Here is a 20,578-nt window from a genome sequence, read left to right as displayed (position 1 = left end):
GCAGGGCTCAGTCCTGGGCCCAGTGCTCTTCAACATTTTTATTAATGACTTGGAGGAGGTGCAGGGAATGCTGATCAAATTTGCAGATGACACAAAATTGGGAGGGATAGCTAATACTTTGGAAGACAGAAACAAAATTCAAAGTGATCTGGATAGATTGGAGCGCTGGGCAGAAAACAACAGAATAACATTTAATAGGGACAAATGCCAAGTTCTGCACCTAGGAAAAAGAAACCAAATGCATAGTTACAAGATGGGGGATACGTGGCTCAACCACACTACAAGCGAGAAGGATCTTGGAATTGTTGTCGATCACAAGCTGAATATGAGCCAACAATGTGATGTGGCTGCAAAAAAGGCTAATGCTATTTGGGCTGCATTCATAGAAGCATAGCTTCCAAATCCCAGGAAGTACTAGTTCCCCTCTACTCAGCACTGGTTAGGCCTCATCTGGAATACTGTGTCCAGTTCTGGGCACCACACTTTAAGAAGGATGCAGACAAACTGGAGAGGGTTCAGAGGAGGGCAACAAAGATGATCAGGGGACTGGAAACAAAGCCCTATGAAGACAGACTGAAAGAACTGGGCATGTTTAGCCTTGAGAAGAGAAGACTGAGGGGAGATATGATAGCACTCTTCAAGTACTTGAAAGGTTGTCACAGAGAAGAAGGCCAGGATCTCTTCTTGATCATCCCAGAGTGCAGGACACGGAATAATGGGCTCAAGTTACAGGAAGCCAGATTCCGGCTGAACATCAGGACAAACTTCCTGACTGTTAGAGCAATACGACAATGGAACCAATTACCTGGGGAGGTGGTGGGCTCTCCCACACTGGAGGCCTTCAAGACGAGGCTGGACAGCCATTCGTCAGGGATGCTCTGACTTGGATTCCTGCATTGAGCAGGGGGTTGGACTCGATGGCCTTGTAGGCCCCTTCCAACCCTACTATTTTATGATTCTATGGGTAAAGCATTTTATAAGCTAAGCTTGCAATCCAGGCACACTGACTTGGGAAAGAAGTCTCTGTGAAGTCACAGGGACTTACTTCTAAACAAGCAAGTGTAGAATTTGATTTTATGGGTGGAAGCCCAAGCATACTTCACTAGCCATTCCCACAGAAGGGTAGGGCAAATTTTCACGTTAACATGTTTAGGATTATGCTGTGAAAGTGCTATGTAAGTAGTTGCACTCCTGGAGCTATAGGAGGCTTTAATATCCCTCGCAGACACAGCAAGCAGGACTACACCTGTTTTAAAATTCCACACAGGTACACAATTTAGTATGATGAATTTAGCATACTGAGAATGTCCTTTTTTTTAAAAAAAAGCCAGTTTATGCAGCTGTAAGCATTACATGTGCTTGAAAGTGTATAAATAATGCCTGAAGAAATCCAACAAGGCAGAAAAAGGTGCTAGATGACTTTTGGTGGTCAGAGCTGAACTTCAGGACTCTAAATGCAGCTGAATTATTCAGACAGGAACATGTTCATGTTTAATTTAGACAGGATATAGAATTTAGCTTTTCTTGCTGCAGAATTTCATTTTAAATGTGTGCGCACACAGCCTCAGCACCAGTCGTGGAAAAATAAAAGGCTGCCTCAGAGACCATCAGCATGGGAAATAGGGCACACACACTATGTAGGATAATGATTAGGAGTTGTCATGGGCTGACAGCTAGAAGACCTGTAGGGAAAGTGTAAGAGGAACGTTTACGTGCTCCGCTAGCTGTTGTATTTCCTTACAGCAACATTAAAAATCATGTAAACAAGAGGAAGTTCCAACTTCTTTGTCATAGGTTTTCCTAAATGGTAATTAGGTTTTCCTAAACTATGATGCATTCTGTCTCTTTGCACTATTCAATATTCTGCTGACATGTGGTTATGGCTGGGCCAAGGGATTGGTTTGTTCCAGTGAGCTGTTCATGTTGAACTAGCACAGAATACTGCTGCTACAATCACTGGCCTTCTCTAAAGCTGTGCTACATATATCACTGGCTTTTCTTTTTAAAGACAATAAGCATTTTAAAAGCCATGTTAACTCACTTAATGAGGGGCACCGCTAGAAATGTTATTTGGAAAATATTACAAGATCAGCCCATAACAGATGACAGTTTAAAAAATTACTATACACAAATTTGTTTACCAAAAAACGTGTAGGAAAAATGCCCACATTCTCAAGTCCTGGTTAGTTTTTAACCCCCTTTTCAATATCCTATGCTCCAATCCCACCAAGTTTTTTCTTCAGCTTCCTCTCACGCTGGTGTATTTTCTTTTTCTTTTTCAAGTTAAGTTTTGGCTCTGGTTTCACCAGTTCTATCTCCACTGGCTTTTCTTCAGCTGGTGTTTCAAAAACTTGTTCTGTGGGATCTTCAGGAATAAGTGGCTTCTCTTCCTTTTTCCTCAGTTTCTGTAACTCTTTCATTTGTTGCTTTTCTCTGAATTTAGCAGCTGTGGCCAATCTTATTGCCCGCCGATGCTGAAACCAGAAGGATAACATTAGTTAATGCATCAGTTTATGGAAACATACGTTGCTCTGCTAGAAGTGGAGAACAAACATTAGGAAGCTGCCTATGTCATGTCAAATCACAATATCCCATCTAGCTCAGAGTTGTCTACAGAGACTGGCAGGAGCTCTCCAGGATTTAGACAAGAGGTGGGAAATTGAACCCGAGAGCTCCTGCTTGCAAAGCATATGCTCCACCACTAATGTTTCCCTTTCCCAATTCAGCTATCAGATATGTTAATGAGTTAATGTTAATCAGCCAACTTGATACTGAACATTAGCAGCTTCACAAGCCACAGCGTTTACAAGCCACTTACACAACTTAATAGCATGATGCTATGGCTTGTTATACAAGGCAAAGAGTGGATAGGATCTGCCACAAGGGTCCTCACTACAAAATGCTTGCACTAGTGCAATTTTACTCTCCCACTGCTTACACCACTTATGGGGTAGAGAGGTAAACTTCGCAGAAATTTTGGCACCATGGGGAAAAATGCCTCCCGCCCCCAGTGGGGGTGGGAAAACGGGTATTTGGAGAAAAGCTGAAATATATGCAGTGCTTACTTTCTTATAAAACCTAAACTTGTTCTAGTGCTTTAACATAAAAATAATCATTTATAACTCAATATATACTTGTCAAATTTATGAAGTGTACAAAGCAATCCTGTGTGTGTTTATTCAAAAGAAAGATGCTTTGTGTGGAGCTTACACCCAGGTAAGGGAGATCATAACAAATCTGAGGCCCAAAGCCCAGGGAGACCACAGAATACTAATTAGTGGGCAAGTGCAGAGTATTGGACTGTTTAAAAGAATATTTCTAATGATGTTTTAATAGAAGATTGTGTCAACAGCATAATCAGAGCAGGCACAGGCATCAGCCAATCAAATGTGTAGGCTAAAACCAAAGACAGAGGATTACCATATTTGGAGACTGGTACTGAGGATTTTCATACAGCGTTTGCCCTCCAAAGCTGCCCTGGAAGATCTTGATAAGGTTTAAAACAAAGCGAGGTCCAATTTCTACAAGGGCTGCATCTTCTTCTATGATCTGCAAGAAATTGGGAACATTTATTGTTTGATATTTCAGTGCAAAAATACTTAACATACTGGTGGGGTGTGTAGACTTCTATATTAAATATCCCAGATAGGATCTTGTGCATTTGCATACATTTAATTTGCATACTTTATGCCCCTTTTCTACCATACAGGTGCATCACTGCTGAAGCACCTACAAGCTGCCTTAACATACTTTACACTAGTTCAGGATTCCCTCTGGCTCTATTATATAGCAGTTTAAGGGCTATATAACATTGGAAGTCTTCCCACCTACTCCAAACACTCTTTGGTCTGTTTACTAGGTATTACTCATGCCTTTGTTTTCTTTCTCTCCCCCATTATACAACTTCAAGAACTAGCAATAATTCTTGAATGGTAACTAGGCCCTCAGAATTCTGTTGGGGGAACCAGGTATGATTTCTTAAGACACTTTGTGTATTACGCTCGAAGTATTCGGATATGACTCATAACTGAGTGCCTTAAAATCGGTGCGCTGGTCATCCATATGCACAAGTTCTGCATGGGGTCTACAGTTCAGGGCCAGACTGTCTTCCAGGAGATTTTTGCATTCAATTTTTGTTGCAATGTCTTTTTGTGTTAAGCTCTGCTAAGTAGTGGGTGAACTCATCTTGAATGTCTTTATGTTACCTGTGTCACAACTCAGTGACTGTGTTCAGATGCAACAATAAACTATGGTGTATTGTTAATTAAACATGCCCGGATGAGCCTTCCACCCACATGTACTCCATTTCCCCTCTTGTACAATCATGAGGAAGAGATGAGAATCTTTCACTTTTTGATAAACCACAGTTTAGAACATTATGTTCAGAACCCTAAACTGTGGTTAAGGTTAATTATGGCTCATTAAAACAAGCCAGCTTCGTAAACTAAGGTTTGCTGGCTTGTTCCAATAAACCATAGTTAAGACTAACAATAGCTTGTCTGGGTTCAGACAAAACAATAAACCATGGATTAGTCAAAGGCTTCCAACCTCTTCCTTGCAGCCACACAAAAGAGGGGAGGGGCATGAGGGCCCAAGGCTCACCTAGGATTATTCCTGTAACAATAAACCATAGTTTATCATTATATCTGAATGCAGCCACTGTCACACAAGCAAATCTGGCCTTTTTGTTCTATCACCTCATCAGCTTTACCCAGGAGAAGTGTTGTTTTGTTTAACCAAGTCCAACGGCTGCTCTGTGCCAGACAAAATCAGTTCAAGCCAATGTTCATACAGCAATCTCCAGTTTGGAATGCTGTATATGGATCCCAGGAGGTGCAAGTCATAGTTGCCAACAATATCTCACAGGCAAAGCAACTAACCTGGTAATTTCGAAACCAAATCCTGTGGTCTGTTATGGAGAACGTGAAGACGTGGTCTACAAAAGGCTGGCTTTTGGGATGATACTGTGGAGTACTAAAAATCTGGTAGGGGGAAAAAAACTTTTTTTGAGCAATCAAGGAGACCAAAAGATTTAGCACACTCCCTGGATGGGCAGTACTTCGCCCACATATTCCTTTTCTGTTCTATGTATGGCTGCTAAGTAGTTTACCACAAGATCAGGCTGTAACGTTCTCTGCTTTCAAAAACAGGGTGCATTTCTGCAATCTGGATTGCAAGCTCAATGTACGTATGGCCTGGCCATTCTTGGTTTCTGCCACAGCATAGCTTTATTCTTTGCACCAACATGCTTCTATCACAGCACAGTGGCACTGAAAGGGAAGTGATGGTATCAACTGCAGCATACACCTGAACTGGAAGATTTTTGTTTTGACAGTAGAAGTGGAGGTGAAGCTTGAACCTGGCAAGCTCAACTGGACTCTTTAAGTCCCAAACCTCCATCTTTCTGTTACTGTAACCAGTTACAGACCCAATCCTGCAGGACAGGAATCAGCGTTTAGCATGTAGGTCAGCCTGAAGCATGAACATGCAGTCTTGGCAGAACTAGGTTTACCCAATACATGGAGATGTTACTTTCATTATAAAGTAAACATGACCAGCTCAGTGCTGCCAACTTGCTAGCACTGCCATTCTTCTGCAGAGAGCATATAACAAGAAAAAGTACACCAAATCCTCAGGCTGCTTCCTGCTCAAAGAGCAGCACACTGAGGCTTGCAGAGCACACACACACACACACACACACACACACACACACTCTGAATAAAGGCCACTGCTTAACTCCGCCACCACCAAACTCCTTGGAACAAAAAGGTCCTCACACCACACCCTGACCTCAGCACTAAAATGGAACTTTATGCTGGTTCAAGAGACTGTAGATTTTTTTCAAGTATACTTGTGCAACACTGATCTGAGGACCCAAGAAGCTGCCCTCACCACATCAATGTGCACAAGAATCATGCTGCTCGTAGCAAAACAACAGCAACTATGTTTTGTAAAAGGATAGTTAATCTACAGGAACAGCCATATACTGACCTGAATAAATAGCTCTTTCAGCAAAGCATAATGTGGCTCCTGGTCAAAAGCCTGTGAGAGAAAGTATTTTAGAAAATGGAGAAAAAAATCAACATTACTGACAATAAATTAATGGAAGGTAGTCCATTAACTTGCAAATCTATACTCACTGGATCAAAAGACAGAAGTGGACGGGAGCCCCTCAAACAATTCCCAGTCATCTTCAGCTCAGCCAGTGTGTGAACTGCAACAACGTTAAACAGTTGTGCGACGTTAAAATGCTATTGTTCAGCCAAATAGGTAATCAAATAAAGTTTAAAATATTGCAATGTACACAGAACAGCATAGTGCCTAATTATGCATGGTAACAGTAACATCTCGCCAGTATTAAGTACAATTATGACATGTCTTTGCGTGGTAGTTTGAAAAGTTAGTTAAAAATGCTGACAGCAATAGAAGACATTTGGTCAGATATCTAAACTTACTGTTCTGAACTAAAAACTTGGCTGATGGCCCATGTGGTACGTTTGAAAGCCTGAAACAGATGAGAGAGATCATCAGAAAAACATTCTGTCATTTTCTTGGTTACTAATTGGCCCATACATTAAGCTGGTTGGGGTCATCAAAAATAGCAGGGAGTTGCACACAAAATGGCTTCCTATGCACCAAGAATGGCTTGAAAGTGTTGCAAATAAGCACCAGCCTGGCTGAGTAGGAACTGTCCCCAGGTGAACCATCAAGCCCCATTCTAGCTAGCCTTTGCAAGCTTATTGGCTCTTTAAGGTTACATGGCAGGAAAGTCCCAGACCAATAAACAGCCTCCAAAATGCCATATTCTGAATGCTGCACGCTGCCCAGACTTCCCTACCCCCTTCCAGAAGGGAAAAGAAGCAGCTCCACACACATTGCCTTCAGGACTCAGCCCTCTTAACCTCAGGGCTGGCTGTGCTGTGAAAACTCCCTGTGGGATACTCTTCTCTCCCACCTCCCGCTCCTCCAAGAAAAAAAGATCAGTCCTGTGAGCTGCCTTCAGAAACCTGTTCCCCTCTTAAAAGCTGCCTGGGAGGCTAATTTCTGCTTAAAGAAGTGAACCGGGTCTTGAAGGTTGCTCTTGGAGCTGTTCCTGTTTCCTTCCTTGAGGAGAAGAAAGTGTCCTCTAGAAGAAGGGAACAGCTCCACCTTCTCTCTTCAGAGCCCAGATGTGTTTTAAACAGGGCTGTGTTCTGAAAGGTGCTAATGGGTATCTGAGCTTCTCTTAAGAAGGGAGTGGCATCAGTCCTGTTTTAACAGACAGCTGTTAAAACAGTTTTCCAGCCTTATATCTAGGAGGTCTAAGGCTGGAAAAGAAATGCACATCCTGTGGGTTTTAGAATGCTGCTGTTCTGTTGGAGTTTCCAAGCTAGACTGCTTTCTTCCTTACTCTGAAAAAGGAGGAAAAAACATAGCCACAGCCTCCACAATGCAGCCCTATTTTACAGAGGCACAATGTCATCATGTAAGTGTAAGTAATGTAAAAATCTGCCACTATTTGCATTGTGCTGTGCAAAATAGCATAATGCCAAAGATCACAGTCACTGTGGATATAAAGGCAGGGCTGGCTATGGAGCATGGAATGCAGTGAGTGAGGTAGGGGATGACCGATTACCCCTAAAACATTTTGCAAGGCTGGCATAAGTATAAACAGATTTCTGCTCAGGTCTGAACTTTTGCCTGTGCAAAAGGCTATTACAGGGAAAGGGATTTGCGGCCAGAACACGGAAAATGACTTTCTCTATGTGGAAAATGACAGTTACGTGCCAGGTAAGAAACAGCACTTTGAATATCTAACTCCACCTTCCCCAATTTGGTACCCTCCGGATGTTTCGGATTACAACTCCCAGCATTCCTGACCACTGGCCATGCTAGTTGGGACTGATGGGAGTTGAAATCCAAAATATCTGTGGGGCACCAGATTGGGGAAAGCTGATCTAATGTGTTGCACAGACTCAGGCACAGGGAGCCAGAGAAGTGACAGCAGTGGCTGGATGTGGCCTAAAAGTTGACAGCTCCTGATGTAAGTGAATTATGACATTTATTATTCTTTTCCTAGTAATCTTCCACCTACTTTTCTGGTAGGCTTAAGAAACTGTAAGTACTCAAGAACAGCTACCTGGAATAATTAGATACCTCAGAAATGACTAGGGTATTTCTGCCCACTTTGCACTTATCCACCAAGATGTCAGAAATTACAACACACTGGAAGAATTCCTCCAATTTAAGTGTTTTTCTCACCACATATAAAGATCCTGCTTCTTCTTTGCTTCAAAGAATATGCACTTATTGCTATTTTTCATTTCACAGACCTGTATGAAGCAAGGAAGACAAAGTTACTGTATCTGAAATACTTTGATTTACCCAGAATAGACACAAAGCTTGTTTTTCTTAATCTTCAAAGTGTAATGGGAGCCAATGAGAAGTGATGTAGTTCAAATGTGCTGTTCAAGGCAACACAAAAGTTTCTTTTTGCTACTTTTTGAGGAAGCAGTCATTGTAGCATGTAGTAGAACGTTTTGGGACAGGACTGGGAAGAGATTCAAATTCCTGCTCAGCCAGGATACTCAGTGAGTTGAGCGGCCGCGGGAAAAACAGAGGATTGTCATAACATACCTCATTAATGATGAACAGCTTATCCTTCCTGTCCATTTTGGTATCTGGAACACAAAACAAACTGACATTGAAATATTTAATAATTATAATACAGTGGTCTGGATTTTTTCTATTACTGCAGGTTCTATTAAATTACTATTCAAAAGAATTGTCCTGATCCAAAGATTCTTTGCATGTATCCATAGCTGGGATACTGCATGTGCAAACAAACAGTGATACATAAATGAATACTATACACACAGTCCCCCATTCCCAATCCAGCTGCCAGGGTTATTTGCACAAAGCCCACTTTACAAAGCATTAATCTTGTATATCAGCAGGTCTCTAATGAAGGGGCAGGTAACTGGGAGGCCCAGGGCATTTTCGCCCCCTGAACTGCACTTAGCAGGGCACTGTGGGGAAAAAGCCATTTGTAGTGCCAGCTAAAGCAAATCTGCAAGCTAACTTTGACCCTTTGAATGCTTTGTAGCAGCTCCAAATGCCATTTTTCCTGTTAAATTCCCCCCACCTCCAGAATTCAGTGGCACGGCGGGGGCTGCATGTTGCCCACCCATGGTATAATGCAATGGCTGCTTTTTAAAGGCATCTTGGCATGCAGCCCAAAGAATAGGTTGGAAAGAAGAACTGCACACTTGCACAGGTAGAATGGAGCCTATACCAATATGCATTTATTGTACTTTTTGCTACAAGGTAGAAAAAATAAGCTGGTTTTCATGAATAGAAGATAATAATTATTAACTCAGTCAGCTTTGTTCTATATTTCAACACCTTTCTACAAAACTAGTCATTTTGGTATAGGCATCTGTGAACAGAAATAATGAGCTAACTAAAAGAAAGAAATTAAACAAATACAGACAGTAAATACCTGCTTTAGAATGGGGCATTAGCATTCGCAAGTCTTTCATCAGATGCCTTGTCCTAAAATTTATTCCTCTGGAAGAGAAAATGAGCACTCTCTCTTTGTTTTTCCATTTGCCCTGAAAGACAGAAGGGTTATTGTTAAGGGGGTAAAAAGAATCAGACTATTTCATAGCCAGGGCATGTCTCACCTTCACACATTCATCTATGAAATGTGAACAATGGCACAGATATTCTAACAAGAAGCCAGCTAAAAACAGCAAACAAAGCTATGTACTGTTCTCCAGAAAACCATCAATCCATTACAAAGACAAAAGGACAATGTATCCTTCAATATAGGCCTCAACTCATCAGCATGACCTCCCCTCAGCTGCTATAGATAAAAAAACACTTCCCAGTTACTTAAGTACAGCTATATTTTAACCTCCGAAACAATTTCCAATACCAGGGCTCAATGTGACAACATATGAAATCACAAGAGTGCCTCTGACCACACATTTTCCTCTCATTGCTAAATAACCACAGCCCACCAGCCAAAGCTCCCATCACTCAGGCCAACAGACAGAGCTCCCTTGCCAAAAGACAACTTCCAGGAAGCTGGGATCCCCAGAACTTTTTAAAAATTAGCCATGACTCTTGAATTACACAAACAAAAACAGAGCAAGGCACTAAATGTGTAGACAAAAAAAGTATTTTTAATTCCCAACCCATTTGGAATACCAGTCTATTTTAAAGGGAAATTTTCAACACAAATAAAGTGAGGCAATTGGATCTGCTCACCTGTTTAATGAGAGAAGGTTCCCTTATCAAACCATTACCAAGACAAGCAGTATAACTGCAGGCAGGGCCAGCCCTACCATTAGACAGTGAGGCAGCCACCTCAGGCAACCACCTCTGGAGAGCAGCAGCAGCCCCCGGCTGTTCCTCATGAGCTCCCCAACCATGCCCCTATGTTGGAGGACAACGTTGTGTGTGTCACATCACCTGTGCTAAACTAGCCTGCTTCCATCACAATGTGGTGGAGAACACCGTGCTGTCATTAGTGTTGAAGTAATATTCAACTACCAGTCCAGTTTGCTTCTGTACAGAGAACTGGGGTGGGTGCCCGTCTTGTATTTTGCCTCAGACTGCAAAATGTCTTGAACCAGCTCTAACGGGACATTACGGAACTAGCTACTGACGATTAATTTGTTATATTCACATCCTGCCCTTCCTCCAAAGACCCCAAGGCGGCGTACATGATCCTCCTTCTCTCCATTTTATCCTCACAACAACGCTGTGAGGCAGGTTAGGCTGAGAGCCAGTGACTGGCCCAAAGTCACCCAGTGAGCTTCACTGCTGAGCGGGGATTTGAACCCGGGTCTTCCCAGTGGCTTAGTGGTTAAGACGCTGAACTGCAGACTGGAAGGTCGGCAGGTCAGCAGTTCGAGACCCGAGTGCCGCGTGATGGAGTGAGCTCCCGTCTTCAGTCCCAGCTTCTGCCAACCTAGCAGTTCGAAAGCAAGAAATTGCAAGCAGATAAATAGGCACCGCCTCGGCGGGAAAGGTGACAGCGTTCCACGCACCTCGGTGTTCAGTCACGCCGGCCACATGACCACGGAAGCGTCTTCGGACAGCGCTGGCTCTTCGGCTTAGAAACGGGGATGAGCACCGCACCCTAGAGTCGGACGCGACTGGTTGGGGACACCTTTACCTTTACCTTTTACCTTCCCAGTCCTAGTTCAATACTCTAGCCACTACACCATAGCCCAAGAGAAAACCCCGCAGAACTCATTCACGAGTAAATATGCTTAGGACTCGGCTGCAAGAGGAGCGCCCGTTATACAACTCGGTATTCCAAGAAACACTTTGCACATGCCCGGAAGCCCCTTTCCCAGCGAGCCCACCTGCGACACTGGGGGCGGTATATAATGCTCATCCTGGCCCGCATCGGCCACAGAGGACGGGTCTCCCTTCGCCTCCGGGACTTTCTTAGCACGTTTCCTCTTCGGTCCCGCCAGGGCTCCCTTGCCGGCTCCACGCTGCCTCTTAGCCGCCGCCATCTTGCTCCGCCGAAGCGCCGCCTCCCTCGCCGAACGGAAGTCGCTTTACCCACCTGGCCTCTCTAGGACTTGCAGAGCGGCCGAACAGTCTCCCCTCGGGCTTATAGACATACACCTCCGGGTCGAAGAGTCGCAGAAGGGTAGGCGCCTTCCGGGCTAGGTTCAGATAAATGTGTTCGTGACTCGCCCCACGCTCTTCGCTTTGGCCGCAAAACGTTAACGGAGCTATTCCTCCGGGAGTTATTATTACCTGTCTTCCTATGGCGAGGAAGAGGGCTGCCTGTGGAAAACAATGGGGAAATGTAGGGGTTTTAGCGTAGGTGTGACTGGGCAGCAGCGTATCCACTGCGGGCACAATCCTATGCATGTTTAGAGAGAGAAGAGGCCCACAACTTTATAAAATCACAGAATAGTCGGGCTGGAAGGGGCCCACAAGGCCATCGAGTCCAGCCCCCTGCTCAGTGCCGGAATCCAAGTCAGAGCATCCCTGACAGGTGGCTGTCCAGCCTCGCCTTGAAGGCCTCCAGTGTGGGAGAGCCCACCACCTCCCCAGGTAATAGGTTCCATTGTCATATTGCTCTAACAGTCAGGAAGTTTTTCCTGATGTTCAGCCAGAATCTGGTTTCCTGTCACTTGAGCCCATTATTCCGTGTCCTGCATTCTGGGATGACTGAGAAGAGATCCTGGCCTTCCTGTCTGTGACAACCTTTCAAGTCCTTGAAAAGTGCTATCATATCTCCCCTCAGTCTTCTCTTCTCAAGGCTAAACATGCCCAGTTCTTTCAGTCTCTCTTCATAGGGCTTTGTTTCCAGTCCCCTGATCATCTTTGTTGCCTTCCTCTGAACCCTCTCCAGCTTGTCTGCATCCTTCTCAAAGTGTGGTGCCCAGAACTGGACACAGTACTCCAGATGAGGCCTAACCAGTGCTGAGTAGAGGGGAACTAGTACTTCCCGGGATTTGGAAGCTATGCTTCTATTAATGCAGCCCCAAATAGCATTAGCCTTTTTTGCAGCCACAGCACATTGTTGGCTCATATTCAGCTTGTGAGCTACAACAATTCCAAGAGCCTTCTCGCTTGTAGTGGTGTTGAGCCACGTAGCCCCCATCTTGTAACTGTGCATTTCGTTTGTCTAAACATGCATAGGATTGTGCCCTTAGAAACAAAAGGTGGCAGGAAAGCGAGGAGTTCGTGTTCTTTCTAGGTCGGGTTCTATTCTGTGTAAAAAGTGCGTGTGTGCGTGTGGTGTTTTGTTTTTGTTTGTTTCAGTTTTTAAATATTTGGGCACATTCCTATTCATGTTTAGACAGAAAAAGGTCCCATAACTCCCAGCGTTCCCTAGCCAGCCATGGCAACCTTCTGTGGAATGCTGGGAGTTGTAGGACTTTTTTCTGGCTAAAAAGCCCGCATGCGGGTCAAGGGCGTGCAAGGCTTCCGCGCGCAGTTTAGTCCGCGCTCGGGGGAGGGAGCCTGACGGAGCCATGCGGTGGAAAGGTCTTTTGGAAGGCGAGACGTGTGGCTGGAAATCCAAACTAGCCTCGGCTCCAGGTCTAACCCGCAAAATGAATACACGCAGCCGCGGCTCTTCCTCCCGCAACTTGCAATATGGGACTGCTATGTACTGGCGAGGAGATTTTTAGAAATGTTTTTAAAAAAATGAAACACGAAATAAGTCCTGAGTTAGAAAGAAACTTTTAAAAAATTGCCTTTTCTTTCTGGCTGTTCTTTCTAGTTTCAAAACTTTCTGTTTTCTTTCTCCGTTATTGTCTATGGGCAGCTCTCAATTCCGTGCGCGGACAGCGCGGAGAAAATAAAAGGCTCTAAAGCGCCGAGAACTTTCCTATCTCTATGGCGAAGGGAGGTCCCCTCAAATATTTCCTATCTCTATGCTGTACCAATGAAAGGTATTGAAGGTTGCCACAGAGATATTAAGGACGGAGTGACGCCATTTCTCCGCCCATAGAGGAAATCATGGTCAATCGCGGGTTCCACTTTTACCGGAAGTTCGGCTTGTGTGCCTCTCGCTTTCCCCGCTTTAGGTAGCCTAGTTGAGCGAGGAGAGAAATGGCGGTTACGACCTGCCGTAAAGCAGTAGCGCTTTAGATACTTGCAGGCTGTTGGCTTGGCTGCTGTTTTCTGGCGGGGTGAGACCGTTTCTCGGCCGTAGGTATGCTTTGGTTTTCCCTGGCGAGGTTCGTGTGCCTTTAACAGTTAAATAACAGGGTGCAAATACTTGATCTGTTAATGCGGTGCGGGGGGAAGCTGCTCCTGTTGAATTTCTGTCTGTCACAGTTCTCTTAAAAGCGCGTGCTCTGGGGGTGGGTGAGCTTTGTGATTGTGAGGTAGGGCTGGGAGCTTAGGGGTGGGGAAGATAAAGAGAGGAACGTGAGGCTGCTAATTATGCCTTGTATTATATTAATGGTCACATCCGAAGGACCGTCAGTGATTTTTGTCTGGCGCAGCAGTGCAACTTAATATTGGCAAACAACAAAACAAAAAATAGGGTAGAGAAAAGATATTGTGAGGTACAGTAGCATAGTTCTGCTACCAAGAAAATGTCAGTTGTGTTCCTCAGCCTGGGCTGCAGCAAAGAATGAGAAAGAAATGACCTGTAACCTAATTTAATTTTGCTACCTGAACTAAAATTATATCTCTATGAACAGAAATGTCAGGGGAGGGGTTGCGGCTGGGGGTCTTCAAATGTATTCTATGATTCTACATTTTAGAAAATATAATTGCTACATAGAAAAAAGCCAATATAATTGCTACTTATTGATATTTCTGTCACATTCATTAATGGCAGTCCCAGTTAATTCAAATATCATTGGACTTCTACAGGTTTCCTTTGGGAATTGCTGGACCCCTTGTTTCTGCCCTTGGAGAAGGGACTGTGGAGTGAGGGATCAAAGCCATGCCCCTGTCAACCCAGGCTGAAACTGGCGAAGAGCAGAATATTTTGGTAGCATCACTTGACAATGTCCGAAACCTCTCCAATATCCTGAAAGCCATTCATTTCAGAGATCATGCTACCTGCTTTGCTACTACAAATGGACTCAAGGTTACCGTGGAAAATGCAAAGTGTTTGCAGGCAAATGCTTTTATTCAGGTTAGCTGACAACATTTTATTTCCTTTTGTCGTATTGAGAGACTTGGTTCAGCTGAAGGAATTAAATGAACCTGTGGGATAACCTATGAAGCTCCTGCAGAAGATGGTAGAATTCTGGCAAACTAAAGGAATCCTGCTGTGGTTTCTCAGCATGTCTTGTTTGCCGCAGTGCAGAGAACCTTTAAACTAGCACTGGAACTGGAAAATCTTTTGTTTCCCAAGAAATATTCCTGTGTGAGTGCAAGAGAGGAAATATACATCCAGTTGCCCTAGTCCCGCATGTGTGTGGGGGGGTTCTAGTGCACACAGATCTTCCCCATTCATCTCAACAGTGGTTACATCTAATTTCATTGTAACTGTTTCATTGCATTAACAAAGGTGTTGCTTCCACTGAAGCGAGTGAACGAGCAGCAAACAGGAATTCTCTGTACACACCACACCTAAAAATAGATATTGTAGACCTGGGAAAAGTGCAGAAAGGCCAACTAAAATGATCAAGGGGCTGGAGCATCTTCCCCTATGAAAGAAAGTTACAACAGCTGGGATTGTTTATCTTGGAAAAAAGGAGGGTTAGGGGAGACATGACAAAGTTCTACAAAATTATGCATGGTGTGGAGAATGTGGATAGGGAGACATTTTTCTCCCTCTCAATACTAGAACTCAGGGTCATCCTATGAAGCTGATTGGTGGGAGATTCAGACAGATAAAAGGAAGTACTTCTTCACACAGCAAATAGTTAAACTATGGAACTCACTACCACAGGATGTAGCGATGGCCACCAATTTGGATGGTTTTAAAAGGGGGTTGGACAAATTCATGGAGGAGGCTTTCAATGGCTACTAGTCCTGATGGCTGTGTGCTATGTCTAGTACCAGAGGCAATGAGCATATGTACACCAGTTGCTGGGGAACATGGGTGGGAGGGTGCTGTTGCACTCATGTCCTGCCTGTAGGTTCTCAGTCGACAGCTGGTTGGCCACCGTGTGAACAGAATGTTGGACTAGTCAGACCCTTGGTCTGATCCAGCATGGCTCTTCTTATGTTCTTCTTAAGTGGATCAACTGCCTGCAAAAGACTTGGGGGCTGAGTTCTGGGCCTTGCATGTTCCTCAGTCTTCCATGGCCCCAGGGCACTTTCTAATTATAGCCACTACTGCTGCCTGTCACTTTATGCTGCTTGCTTCTGCACAGTTCCTTAAACAAACTGTCAAAGTACTGCAAAAACTCAAATGGTGATCTCAGAATAAAGTATTCGAACAGAGAACATATATGCAATTTCTCTTACATGTAATTAGATATTTATTCCAGGAGAAGAATATGACAGTGGACATTGGTGCAGAATATGACTATTCTTGCCAATATTGGTCTTGTGTGCTGTTTCTCAGGTCAGCGCTCGTGTTGTACAAACTCTGGAACTGATCTTGGGGAGGGCTGTACCTTACAGCAGTGTTTCTTCTTCTACCGTCAGTGCCTGGTGGCAAGGGGTGGGGAGGAAGGGAGTAGAGTAAGATTCCTTGTTGTGCCGTAGTATTAGTTTTTTGCAGTATAAATATGTTTTCTGACAAGGAACCATATGGAAGTGATTTCCTCCCTTGTACCTTCAAAATGCTGTCATAGGAAGACAATGTATTGGTAATATTAACCTATGCAGCATAATTGGGTAGGTGAAGAAATGGAACTGCTGAAACTAAATTTGCTGAGTGGAACAAATCTGGTCAATCTTAAAGCAATTGCCCTGGCTCCTGATCTGCTTCCAGGCACAATTTAAAGTGTTGGTTTTAACCTCCAAGCCTGAAGTGGCTTGGGACCATCTTTTGCTGCATGAATCTGCTCAGACTTCAAGATGATCCTCAGATGCCCTTCTTCAGGTCTCTCTGCCTTTAGAGACACCTGAAGAAGGTCATGATCCTAGATAGGCCTTTTCAGTTTTGGTACTCTGATTGTGAAACACTCTACCAGGGAGATTCACCTGGTGCTGATTCTGGTGTCTTTTCAGCACCAGGAGATCTTTTTATTTCCCCTGGCCTTTTTAGATCTTTAGGTTTTAGACTGCTGTTTTAACCTGGTCTGGCACTGCTCTGGCTGCTCTGTTCATTTTTATTGTACCAGTTTTCTTGCTCTCAGACCTTTGCTAGCTGCTCTGAGAGGCCCTTGGCTGTAGAGCAAGATAATGGGTCCAGTCCAGATTTAGTCATATGTATTTTTTAAAAATATTTTATTTATTATTCTGTACATTTATATCCCACTTTTCCTACAAGGAGCTCAAGCCAAAATGTATGGTTCTCTTCTCTCTCAGCCATGTTTTATCCTCACAACAACCCTATGAAGTAGGGACTTAAGTTAGTCATGACTGACTTGCCCCATTGATTTCAATGGTTCTATTCCAAGTATGCATAAAACTTCATCCAACCCAACCAATGTCCCAAATGAAAGAAATACAATATGAAGAAATGAAAAGTTTACTTTCTCAGCACTTTTTAACTGTCACAGCTCACCTTTGCAGCATCTTCTGCTGCAAGTTAACATTCCCCACCTGATCGTTGCTGCTCATTTTGTAAAGCTGTATTCTGTTCCTTGATCTTTGCCTTGTCAGATGGAGTTGCATTCCAAGGACATATCTGTTGTTACTTTAATTGCCACAGCTTCCTCCAATTTCAAGGTGGGGATTGTAGTTTTGTGAGGGTGCTGTTGTTTCACCTTTTTGCCTTCAAGTTTCCTGTCTTTCTAATTTACAGGCAGGGGTTTTCCAAGAATTTGTGGTACAGGAAGAATCTGTGATGTTCAGGATCAATCTGTCTGTCCTTTTAGACTGTTTGACCATCTTCAGTACAAGTTCATTGCCAGGTATTGCCTGCATGCATGTTTTGATGGGCTATAGGCCAGATGCAGTTCTGTGTTGTAACCTGTTGGATAACAACCATGTATATTGCTTGCTGTACAAGGAGGTATAGGTTTGCGTGAATATTTAAGGAATTCGGGATTCAATCCGAAATGCCTCTTTGACATGCACATTTTAATATAAGATGCTTGATACTTCCTTCTCAGCATATATTAAATGCGCCAATCAGGAGTGAGTGCTTGGCAGTTTTGCAGCGCATTCCTGTGCCTGTTTTCTCAGAAGTCCCAATTACGTTCAGTGTGAGTGTGCATGTTAGAATTGCAGTATTAATGTAGATGACCTCCTCTGGGTTACTGAAGACTCCTTTCTTTTCTCACCTCAGGAACTCAGACAGCTCTTCGGATGTGCTATCGGGGTTATGGATACCCTTTAACGCTTTTCCTGGAGGAAGGAGGTGTGGTGACTGTGTGTAAAATCAAGACACAGGAACCCGAAGAGATCCTTGATTTTGATTTCTGCAGCACAAATGTTGTGAACAAAATTATCCTTCAGTCAGAGGGGCTTCGGGAGGCATTTTCTGAACTGGACATGACCAGTGAGGTGCTGCAGATTATTATGTCTCCAGACAAGCCATATTTAAGGTACTAGAAATAGTTTTCCTAGCTTGGTAGTGATGACTAGAAATATTGTAACCATGATTTGGAACACAGTGCAAGGTTCTAGCATAAATATATCCATTTTGGGGGCGGGCCATAGCTCAGTGGTGAAGCATATGCACAGTGCTCTAGCTGCAATCCCTGGCATTTACCAGAGCACTCTTACACATATCTACTGTCGTGTAAGTCCCATTGTATTCAGTGGGACTTACTTCCAGGTAACTGTGTATAGGATTGCAGCCTAAAAGGAAGGGAACAGAGCTGTTGCCTGTGTCTTTGGAGAGCCACTGCCAGTCAGAGTGGACAGTTACTGAGCTAAATGGTCTGACAGTATAAAGCATATTTTATACATGTTGCATCAGGTATGTGATGGGCATCTGGTTAGCTACTGTGCAAACACAGTGCTGGACTATAGGCATTTGGTCTGATCCAGCAGGGTTCTTCTTATGTTCTCATGAAATCCATGGATGGTCCTATGAATAGAGAATTGAACTTTGCTCAAGGAGGCCTGTGATCAGGTTTGGCATCCACTGTGAACGTAACTTTGTGAGGATAGCCTCTTACACTGGAGCAGTTCTACTGACATCTTCAGGATGGCGTCAGAATTTGTAGTTTGGAGGGTGATCGTATGGCAGCTGCAGACATTACTGTGATAAGTATGAATATGTGTGTCGCTTTTCTCGTGTATACTACAGTTTGCATATTCAGCTATGTGGCCATCACAGGAGTATTGTATGTGAACTGTGAACCATACCCTTACTACTGAGGAGATCGTGGCTTGCTGCACATCCAATACCTTGCTCTCCAGATGTCATCAAGAAAGGGCTAGTGGGTGATAAACCATCAAATTGCATCTCTTGCAACATAACTCATCTGTTCAGTAGATAACAGATTTCATCACCATTATCCATTTTTTCCACATTTACCAAAGATGCAGTTCCAACGACATGTTCATATTCTTGTCCCTGCATCTTTTATCCACTGAAAATAATTACATGTATGTTTTTCTTTCGGGGCAAGGAACTCTCTGAAATCCATTGAGATGCATGAATAATGTAATGGCCAAAATCACTTGTGCAGCATAACCCTAAACAAGTGTACTTGGAAGTAATCCCAGTGAGTTCAGTGGGATTCATTCCCTAGTAACTGTGTTTGGGATTGCAGTTTTACAGCATGAGTCTACGTGTGTTTTCTCAAGCTGATTCCCAAATTCTCAATCACTTGGTAAGCTCCACTGAACACAATGGGACTTATTTCTGAAATAATTTGATAGGATTGGGCTGCACACTCCCCAAGTAGTTATACCTTTTTCTTGCCCTCATCGTGCAAATGCAACAACAGATGCCCACAAACCTTCAGACGCTTTGATGCTAAGCAAGATATTCCAATAACTTAGAGTACTAGCAGCAGATCCATGAAGTGATAAACTTCAAAACACTTAAGAGGAATTCATTTATATGAAATAAAGTAGTTAAGAGCGCAATGCTATGGCTGCTAGACAGTGGATAGACAGCCACAGGATTTTTTGGTTTTCGAAAACTGACCTTGGAGCCCGTGCTCCGAGGTCGGTTCCCAGAAAGCCCCCGCCCCTCCTCCGCCACCTCATAGGCAGCACTGATCGTCCCAGGCTCTGCACTCAGAAGAGCAGTGCAGAGCGGGAGGAAAAAGGGTGTTCCCAGGGGCAGGGAGGGGATGGCGGAAGCCTCATTACGATGCTTCCTATGCGTCAGCTGGCCACCCCCTGCCCCACTCCAAACTCCTCTGGCTAGACAGCCAAATCAGCCATCTAGCTGGTAATGCAGGGAGACCAGAGCGCGAAGGAGAAGATCCCCTCTGTAATCAACCCGCCCTGCATTGGATAGGCCTATCCTGATAGGATTGCTCCCTAAGGTTTGGTAACTTTTGTCACAGCATCTACTATTTCAATTTTTGTTTTGCCGCAACTGTACAAAGCATCTTGTGCAAATCTTGTGCATTTCTCTTTCTTTTTTAGATTATCTACTTTTGGGAATGCTGGAAGTGCACATCTAGACTACCCTAAAGATTCAGACCTAATTGAAGCTTTTCACTGTAACCAAACCCAGACAAACAGGTGAGCCGGAGCAGTTCATATACTTCCGTAGTAACACAATAGCCATTTGAACATGTCCTGTTCTTATGATTTGAGTTCAAATTGCTTTTGCTTGATGGTGGTTTATTTGCATTAACTTAACTGTGTGGGCTTTGCTGGAAAGGTGACTGTTAACTGGAGGCTATGTTTGATCACTTATGGGGGAGTTTCTGGAGTCAGTATAGATATCTCCTCCTGCCCTAATATGCGATTGGTGTTGTCTTCTGAGTTTGCTGATAATATTGGACCATGAGGGTTTTTTTTTTTTCCAGTTCCTTGGATGGGGGTGTGGATCATTGAGGAGGCGATGCAGTGCAAGGGGAAAACATGATATTCCAAACATTCTTTCTAATAC

The 20,578-nt window shown here is 43.8% G+C and overlaps 2 protein-coding genes across 9 annotated transcripts in view; one reads left to right on the top strand and one right to left on the bottom strand.

Moving 5' to 3' along the window:
- Positions 1-24: 24 nt before the first annotated feature.
- BRIX1 (biogenesis of ribosomes BRX1) lies at positions 25-11,535 on the bottom strand. Its single transcript, XM_084833036.1, has 10 exons — positions 11,361-11,535; positions 9,482-9,593; positions 8,617-8,660; positions 8,242-8,312; positions 6,456-6,505; positions 6,141-6,214; positions 5,992-6,042; positions 4,881-4,982; positions 3,421-3,549; positions 25-2,474 (listed from the first exon to the last, which is right to left on the bottom strand). Exons 1-10 carry the CDS (start codon positions 11,514-11,516, stop codon positions 2,211-2,213), a joined length of 1,053 nt encoding a protein of 350 aa, XP_084689162.1. The 5' UTR covers positions 11,517-11,535; the 3' UTR covers positions 25-2,210.
- A 52-nt stretch (positions 11,536-11,587) lies between these two features.
- RAD1 (RAD1 checkpoint DNA exonuclease) overlaps positions 11,588-20,578 on the top strand; it is an 11,355-nt gene continuing 2,364 nt past the window's right edge. For 3 of the 8 annotated variants that reach the window (XR_014787570.1, XR_014787569.1, XM_084833037.1), the window contains exons 1-5: positions 13,561-13,681; positions 14,353-14,620; positions 17,354-17,462; positions 17,840-18,098; positions 20,107-20,205. Coding sequence is in view for 4 of the 8 variants with exons in the window: in XM_084833037.1 (XP_084689163.1) it covers positions 14,426-14,620; positions 17,354-17,462; positions 17,840-18,098; positions 20,107-20,205 (662 nt within the window). In the remaining 4 variants the exon portion in view is untranslated. Of the gene's footprint in view, positions 11,657-13,560; positions 13,707-14,352; positions 14,621-17,353; positions 17,463-17,839; positions 18,099-20,106; positions 20,206-20,578 lie in introns of those variants that run through there. The other 5 variants (XR_014787571.1, XM_084833038.1, XR_014787572.1 and 2 more) reach the window with 4 other exon arrangements.

The sequence above is a fragment of the Heloderma suspectum genome, chromosome 2 (genome assembly GCF_057233095.1).
Source record: "Heloderma suspectum isolate Gila_16-S chromosome 2, 16-S_ref, whole genome shotgun sequence".
Taxonomy (NCBI): domain Eukaryota; kingdom Metazoa; phylum Chordata; class Lepidosauria; order Squamata; family Helodermatidae; genus Heloderma; species Heloderma suspectum.
This window is presented reverse-complemented; position numbering and strand designations above follow the sequence as displayed.